Consider the following 8542-nt stretch of genomic DNA (forward strand, 5'->3'; position numbering starts at 1 on the left):
TTCAGTAATACAATAAAGGTGTAACGAAAATTCAATGCATTGGAAAACAGGATGTTACATTCCATCACTTTCAAGCTTCTGCCAAAATATGAAGTCACTTTATTTTTGTAGTACTTGAAAAAAAGTATGGCGAAAATATTTTGACTTATAGAAAGATGGAAACAGTGGATGCAATAAGTCCATATGAGTAGGGATATAATTCGGTTGAATGTGAGGTAGAACCCGTTTCCCCTCGTATCTTTGCAATAAGATCGGGGTAATTGCTCCCCATTCCGCCGCCTGTAGTAAACTATATAGATATTTGCCCCGAGAAATATCTTTACCGAATTAATTTTTATATTTGATCAATGATACTAGTAATCCGTTCTTGACTTTATAAAATTACAGAGGCGTTTTGTTATTTGTATTGCGGGATAGGGTTGTGAAGTGCATTCGTAAGTCATTTAGTTTCATTCCAAGCAAGCTGCTTCTTAAAAAAAAAACGGTATATACGAGTAAAAGCACAAAAACTTGAAGAAGTTTACTCGAGTGTCTCTGGTTTACGTACAATTGAATATCATCTATAGAAAAGTCGAGATTACGTCAGAATTTAATCAACTAATTTCATATTTAAAAAAAATCAGTGTTAATAATAACTTAAAATAAAACATAAAAATGTCATGGTTTGTTACATAACAGTTATAAAAAATATATAACAATACATGTATGCATGATCTAACAAGTGATAAATCATATTCATAATAGTATAAATAATGATACATTCATTAAAACTAACAGTAGACCAAAATATATCAGTATAACACGAATGCCCGCGTTCATGGCAGAAAAGATTCTTACATAAGTCAAAATTTTATAACAACTAAATGCAAACATATACAAACAATTGCTCAAATAGTTGAAGAAATGCGGGTTGTGATTACGAAATCATTGTAAACTTTGAAAATACTTTATTCGAAATCTTGTTGATCGAAATCAAAGTTTTCAATGAAGTCGACTTTATATTGAATCGTTTATGCATTTTTTTTCTAACCTTTCGTAGTTTTCATTTTATGATAAAACCGTAATTCTGAAGCAACCCGAGCTATGTGATTAACATTTACCAGATTTATACAGCTATATTTTAAATTCTGAAATCTAAGAAAACAATTGACGAATTAGTCTTGTTAATCATTAAAAGAAGAAAATTCTTCAAAATTCCTTTAAAATTTACTTCCACTAAGTAGATGCCAATGCTGGACTTTTAGTTCCAGTAAGTTTTATTTGAAGGGTGCTTAGACCATTGTAAATATTTACCACGTACACTAGTATGGTTAGTTATAGAATACTAGAGATCTTTGCTCTTCAGACAGTTGCTCCGAATTGTTTTTGGCCATTCTGTAACGCGCTTTTTCACATGTGTCTCCGTGTTTTAAAGTAGTACATCTGCGACCATGTAAAATATTGGCTCAGAACGTTTATTCCCAGTGACGGTTAAACCGAAAAAAAATTTATATAATCAGCAAATTTCATTTCCATTTTTAAATAAGTAACAGGAGTTATGTTGGCTTATTAGTAGACTTTTCCGAAATAATCACCAAGACTGATAAAGCAAAGTGTGAATATTAAAACAATGAGAACCATTTTAACCGACGAAAAATGCACAGGCACTTGTCTCAGAAAAAAATTCCTATATACTCACCTTAATACAATTAAGGTATATACGGGAAAAGATTTCTGAGGCAAGTGACTGTGGAAAAATGGTGGCAATATGTCATACTGGCCTTATGACTTAAAAATTTGAAAATCTACACATATTACAAAGCTGACTAGAACTATCATTAAATATATTTTCTATTATAAAATTTGTGTTATTGCGTTATATGTGCATAATTTATCTGTACTTAAAAAGTAAGTCTTACAAAAATTGCAGTCATGTTTCCAGAATACATTACTTAGTAATACTTTACCCTCGAACTAATCAAATTAAAAAAACGACAATATATTAATGATGATACATGTACCCTTTGGTTTAGACTCGCACTCTCCTGTGTAAATTTGCAATTTCGTACGTCAAACTTCTTGAGGCTGCCTGTATTTTTGCTGCCTTTACAACTAAATCATGAGTTTTTCGTGAAGGCTATAAATTACCCGTCAGTTTTAACATGTCAATCTCAACACTTAAGTATCCAAAAAATGTCTTTAACCGAAACTTTGTCTATCTTAGTCATACGAAAAATGACTAAGCAGGTCGCACTTTACTCTTCAGAGACATTTCCCGTTTGCACCAGGTATTTACTTCTTCTTCGGTCGCCAACCATTGATAAAATCAACTATTTTTTTGATTTCTAAAGCATTCAGTTCAGGGAATCCTTCTCTTAATAATTTTTTGTCCAATGAGCAAAGCAAGTTTCCGTCTATTTGTTCGTTTGCGAGTCTGATAACAACACGGTCCTTCATTCCGATATACCTCATTGATTTGGATACTTCGTTGACAGTTAAGCCAACTAGATCATTCGGAGGTAACCATCCATCATCAATATATTCCGAGTATTCACTATAACTAAACTCACTGTCACCATGAAATCCATAGTCCCCAGATATTGCCGAGTCGTTTCCTCTATAGATATCACTAAAACCAGAATTGGACGCCGCTCGTGGATACCGACGATTATCCTGATCACTTGACAGCACATATGAAGCAGACCTAACATATTCTGTTGGAAAAGAACGAGACTCTCGAAGTCCTTCATTTTCAGTATAGTCATCAACATTGTTTGGAACTACCGAATTGAGTGCTTCCTTGCTTTGTCTTAGATCATTGATCGAGTCATGATAATTAAATACATCCATCACATTACGAATACGACGAGAGTTGTGACTTCGAACAGTTGCATTAGCTGGGAAATTTAAATTTTTCTGAGATCTCGATTTCGTTCGGTTCCAATCAGACATTGATCGCGTTTCTAAATTTTGATCATCGTTAAATATTCTTTCGTCAAATGAACTTTTTCGTTTTGTTTCTGCTAGTGCAGTAGCTCTATATGGCGACGAATATATTTGATTTCTGTTTGCATTATTTGAATAACTATCGAATTCATCATAATCTGGTATGTTACCGGGAATTGCACTACGTACTTTACGAGCACGAATTTGTTTGGCGTTTTCTTTAGGTGCAACTGGTGGTTTTGTTCTTACAACACCACTTGTCCCATATGGATTTTCTGACCGCATTTTTTGTTTGACCTGAGCTGGACACATATAACCATCTTCTTCATCTCCGTGTGATCCATATAGTTTATTATGATGTTGTGATGACGGAGGTTGAGGTGCTGGAGGTAGTTCTTCGTAAACAGCATCGCTATAATGACCCGTTCTTGGTGAAGACGTGCTATTTGGAACAGGCGGAAGATCACGATTTTGCACAGGATATTGCCGCATCATGCCGTATGATGCTGATTTTGAGTTGTCTTGAAAATTATTTGAACACTGATCTATGGAATCAAATTCAGAAATAAATTTAGGGTTATTTGATGCGGAATCAGTTTTTGCAGTTGTTCCACCGTTGTTTTCATCTTCATCCCCTACCTGAAAAAAATCTTCCAAATTCATATCACTTTTACTTAGTCTAGAGGAAAATACACCCGCAGTCTGTAAAGCTTTTAAACTAGCACGTTCTTTTTTACTTTTTGCTCTGACACTCAGTTTATCTAATATACCACTACCTTTTGATTTTTTGTTCACTTTTACTCGCATTGGTAACATAGGATCTGAGGTCTCATTCATATATAATGGATCTGGTATCATTTCGGTGTTCGGTGAGTCTACATCATCCTGTTCAATGCGTTCGCGATATCGCTGTGATTTCCTGCTCTTAGTCATACCCTTTACTAACCGGATGTCAGCATCAGCTGGGATTTCATACATTGCATTTCTGTCGCCCGTTGTAGAAAATTTAGCAACACCAACCACTTCTTCATCTTGAACCCCCTTAAGAATTATCATACCATTTGGTACAATAGTTTGATTTTCTTGTTCGATATCCTGTACAAGTTGTGCTTTGACTGGTAATTTGAATGCCATGACTAGATCGTGAAGTTCATAGACTGCATCATAGTTACATGACGACACATCACCGACTGGACTAAAAAGACCTGTCATTATTAACGGAACCATAATTTCTTTACCCTGATCATCAAAACATTGCAGATATTTCAGTTCTTGGTCTTTTTTGTGATGTTTACTAGATTTCAGAATTCGTTTAAAAAACGTTCGCATTGAAGATTTTCCTTTCTTTTGGTCCATGTAGACAATGCCAGTGATTAAAACATCTCCTGGTTTCACTTCTAAAGGCTGCCAGCTACTTGGACCATTTTCATTAGTTAAGTGATATCCAACTATGGATGTCCGTACCAAAAACTTTTTGGGTTTTACGTTTGCTATTGATTGTATGGAATCGAAATATTCAACCGCCCTTCCGTCTTCTGGAAGCACTTCAAACCAGCCTACAAGTAAACACCAAAGACAATCAGATTTATATTAAGATTCGTAATAGCTTTTGGGTGGAAAGATTGTTATTATCTGACATCTTCAACATGATTGGATGGAATCATTCGGCACAATCTAATACCTAAATTTACAATTTTGATTTGATAACAATCAACAATGCATTCGCCTTCAATTCGAGAAAAAAATCATTTGACTTAAGGAACCATTACGACACAATAAATGCAGAGCGTCACGAAAGGCCCAATTTTGTTATATCCCGATGTAGCGCGAGTATGATAAAAGAATAAAATATTGAACAATAAAGCACAGTACTTCGCCACGTATGTAAGACAGGCTATAAAGGCGAACCCATACAGTTTATTTGTGCAATGTGAGCTCCTTCTTATTAGATGCACCAAACATTTTTTTAACCATTGAGATCATGAGTGTGGACAGACAGGTAGAAAAAACACACTTAACTTCAGATACCTTAAGAATCATTCCACAAAAGTCTGGTTCAGAAAAAAATGATTGTAAAAGTTTATAATGACGACGACGAATGTCATGTGATGACAAAATCTGACATGACATTTTATGCCACATGATCACGAGATAAAACTAAGATTTTAATCACATATACCAATCTTTTACACGTACATTTGTACTTTTTAACTGCGTTGCAAATCATGTAATAAAACTTAATGGCGTACTGAAGTATTTTAAAGGAAACTAAACTTGTTTTCATTAGATACCTTACAACATGTACAATTGTGTTCTTTATACTAATAGACTACGTTTTTCAATGGAGTAAAACAAACTTAAATAAGTAGTGACAAAATGAAGTTAATTACATGGTTAATTATATGTTCAAATACCGTTTTGTATAATTTATTGAACTTGTTAGTGTTCTGCTTTACTACACATACATACCTACGCTTTACTATACATACATACATACATACATACATGTAGGTAACAGTTCTGTGTTTAAACAGTTAATGTATCATGTATTCATTTGTTACAAATATTTGCTATTTGGAATTATATCTATATGTATTTATTTTTTGTGTATTTAAAACTTCTGTCTGTTTTGTCATGATCGTATATTTTTGTAATATATATTTAGTATATATTGATTATACATGTACCTATATGTTGTAAAACATTTGGTTAATAAAGAATTGTAATTGTAATGTCTTAACTCGTGATACATGCATGTAAAACATGATAATGATATTAAAGCGAGAAATGAAATCATTGCTTCCATAAATTAATACTTACTGAAGGATTTACTACGTTATTTCTAAATGTGTATACATTATATTGAAGCGTCCTTGGTCCAAATAGAGAATGGAAAGGACAGTTTTACATTTTGTAATAATATCTATATTACCAACAACTTGGATAACATTTACTGAACTGCACACACAACCACTTAGTCAAAGAAATGCGAATTAAGATTCCAACTCGAAACAGTTATACACAATTGTAGCCATCTAGATGTCTATTTAGTTATTTGTATCTCTGTATTGTTATCCCATCCTTTTATTCATATGGTTGACTTATCATTTTTATTATTTTAATTACATGGCAGATATTCAGGGATCCCCAAACCCGTTATTAAGTATAAACTGTATTACAGTTTACATTTAGTTAAAGCTGGCCAGTGGGAACAGCTAGACCAATAAATTTACCGGATGATGGCCACAATCAACAAACTGCATATTTTGCCATGACTTCGGTGCGCATATACCCCCCCCCCCCCCCCCCCCCCAAAAAAAAATAATATGTTTCTGGTTTTGTGAGGGGTTTGTTCCTGGTTTCGCTGCATCTGACAGAATGTTACACGACGCATAACATTTATTGAAAGTTATAAAAAGTGAGTGTTCAACAAATTCAAATGTCACATTCGTATAACATAAGTTTTATCTCAATTATCGTACGCCATATAGACCAACTGAAATAGGGAAGGATATGTACTAAAAGAGCGAGCCTTTAAAATAAGATTGTGGGGGGAGTCGCCTGTCATTGAGACTGTGTTGTGGTGGATTCAAAATACCACAAATAAGCTCTATGGTAAATGGTGCAAAATCCTGCATTCAGGCAATCTTCAGCACACTTAATTTTTTAGATTAGACTTTGATAGTGTTCAATGTACGTATTATTTTGTGATGATTTCGCGTAAGCATGTGTGTGTACGTTGGTTCTGTATGACTGAAATCGTAAATGGAGTATCAATTATTACTTATTTATGTACATTCTTCCCCTTTAACATGATTTTCCTTTTGTTATTCACATTAACACTGTAGTTCAATAAGTCTTTTGTATGTCATTTCTACTATGTAATGTATATAATGGGTAGCCATTTGAGGTACAGTCTTAATTCGTGCATATTTGATAACCGATAAGTAAATTAAATCATTTGGGGATATTTGTTCGTCTTGTTCAAACCGTTTCAAACATTCAGGAATATTTGATATAATCAAATACTTTATACGTTGGCAAACAATTAAATTTACATTAATTTTAAAGGCATGATCAGCTAGTCCAACCGGGACATCTTCTTATTTATTGAGTCATATCTTATATTTACCCGACGTTTTAAAGTGACAAGCTGTCAAAATAAAATAATCATCTTATAATTTGTTTGTAGTTTTTCTTGACTAACACATGATTTTCGTCCAGAAGCTACAATTTGTATTTTGAAGCTTTTAAAGGTGATTGTTGGTATGGTTGATTTATATTAAATAAGTCCCTTAGGCTACCCATTAAGTTGTTCAAAAAAAAAGGTGAGAAAAATAAACCTACAGGACACATTACCACTTTCTAAAGACACATTCAAACATGTATGCTAAAATAAATCAATTAGTTTGTTAAAAGAAAAGAGTTATAAAACCCATACCATACCGAAGTTTACCTTTGTATGTTATTGGGAGCTGAATTTCCTTTTCTGACGGTAAATATTCTGCTTGCTGTCGGTTCCACTGCATCCGGTGTACAATAATTATTTTACGACAACGAACTTCCAGAACATGTAATAAATTTTCCATTTCATCTTCCGAATCTGAACGAGAGTCTGAGCTGTCACTTCTCCATCCGGGGACGTAACTCGAAATTGTACCTTTTTGAATCTTGGCCACAAACGGCATACGGTCTCGACACAGTACTATTAAGTCTTTAAGATGTCTTGGTTTGTCATCCCATGTAATGTCAGCAATCTGTGGCGGTGACTTTCTCACTGTCGCATAAACATCATCGACAGTCCTGAACCGGTCCGCCATTTTACTGACCTTAGTTACAGTGACGCCGTTTGAAATGTTTTACCTGTCCTCCATAGATCTGTTGATGAATTCAGAATAACAGTAGCCTCCTGAAAATTTCATAGTATCTTCATGTCTTTTGGTAATAAATAAGAACTGTTCCACACTACGTGTGTACCTTTTAATGACATGCTAAGTGCAATGTACACGGCTCAGCTGTTCTACCTGTGTGAATATTGGGTAAAATAATCCTGGACAAAATACCCATACTTTATTGATCCGGACATTTAAATGTTACGTTGCAAATACTTGACTTAGTGGATAATAAAATTTTTGTAGTAATTAATCGCGTTTATGTTATAATGACAACTCTTGACCAGCATATATGACCCATATTATGCCTCTGTCAATACACATATTATAGAATTTTTCATAAAGACGGTAGGTATAATGGTTAGTCTGGACATATATAATACTAAAAAGTTTAGATTACTTAATTTTTTTAAGATTTTGACAAATTAAGTAGTACTTGTACAACAGTTACTTGACCATAAAAAAATAATATATTTTAGGGAGATCTGTCTCGAGGATTTGTAATTTTTAACTGGTATCATTACTTTTATTTCTCCGATCTCATATTATGAAGGAACTTCTATTTCATAACACGACCATTGGGTAGAATCCTCTGCTGATAGACTGTAAGTTCCAGGGAGTATAGCGAGCCAAGTAGCTAGTGCAAAGGCGTGAACATATGGAAATTGTTAGATTGAAATTTGCTTATAAACATTTTGGAAATAATTTTCAATCAAATCCACACC

At 33.8% G+C, this 8542-nt stretch overlaps 1 protein-coding gene across 1 annotated transcript; it reads right to left on the bottom strand.

Moving 5' to 3' along the window:
- Positions 1 to 571: 571 nt before the first annotated feature.
- On the bottom strand, positions 572 to 7973 carry LOC139498176 (GRB2-associated and regulator of MAPK protein-like). The gene is made up of 2 exons (XM_071286516.1): positions 7382 to 7973; positions 572 to 4481 (listed from the first exon to the last, which is right to left on the bottom strand). Exons 1-2 carry the CDS (start codon positions 7743 to 7745, stop codon positions 2272 to 2274), a joined length of 2574 nt encoding a protein of 857 aa, XP_071142617.1. The 5' UTR covers positions 7746 to 7973; the 3' UTR covers positions 572 to 2271.
- Positions 7974 to 8542: the final 569 nt, after the last annotated feature.

The sequence above is a fragment of the Mytilus edulis genome, chromosome 1 (assembly GCF_963676685.1).
Source record: "Mytilus edulis chromosome 1, xbMytEdul2.2, whole genome shotgun sequence".
NCBI lineage: Eukaryota > Metazoa > Mollusca > Bivalvia > Mytilida > Mytilidae > Mytilus > Mytilus edulis.

Bases quoted from the DNA above. Each gene is read 5' to 3' on its own strand.
- LOC139498176 (XM_071286516.1), bottom strand. From the start codon at position 7,745: ATGGCGGACCGGTTCAGGACTGTCGATGATGTTTATGCGACAGTGAGA. The intron at 4,482-7,381 runs GTAAACTTCGGT...GTTTACTTGTAG, and splicing joins GCTCCCAATAACATACAAAG to GCTGGTTTGAAGTGCTTCCA.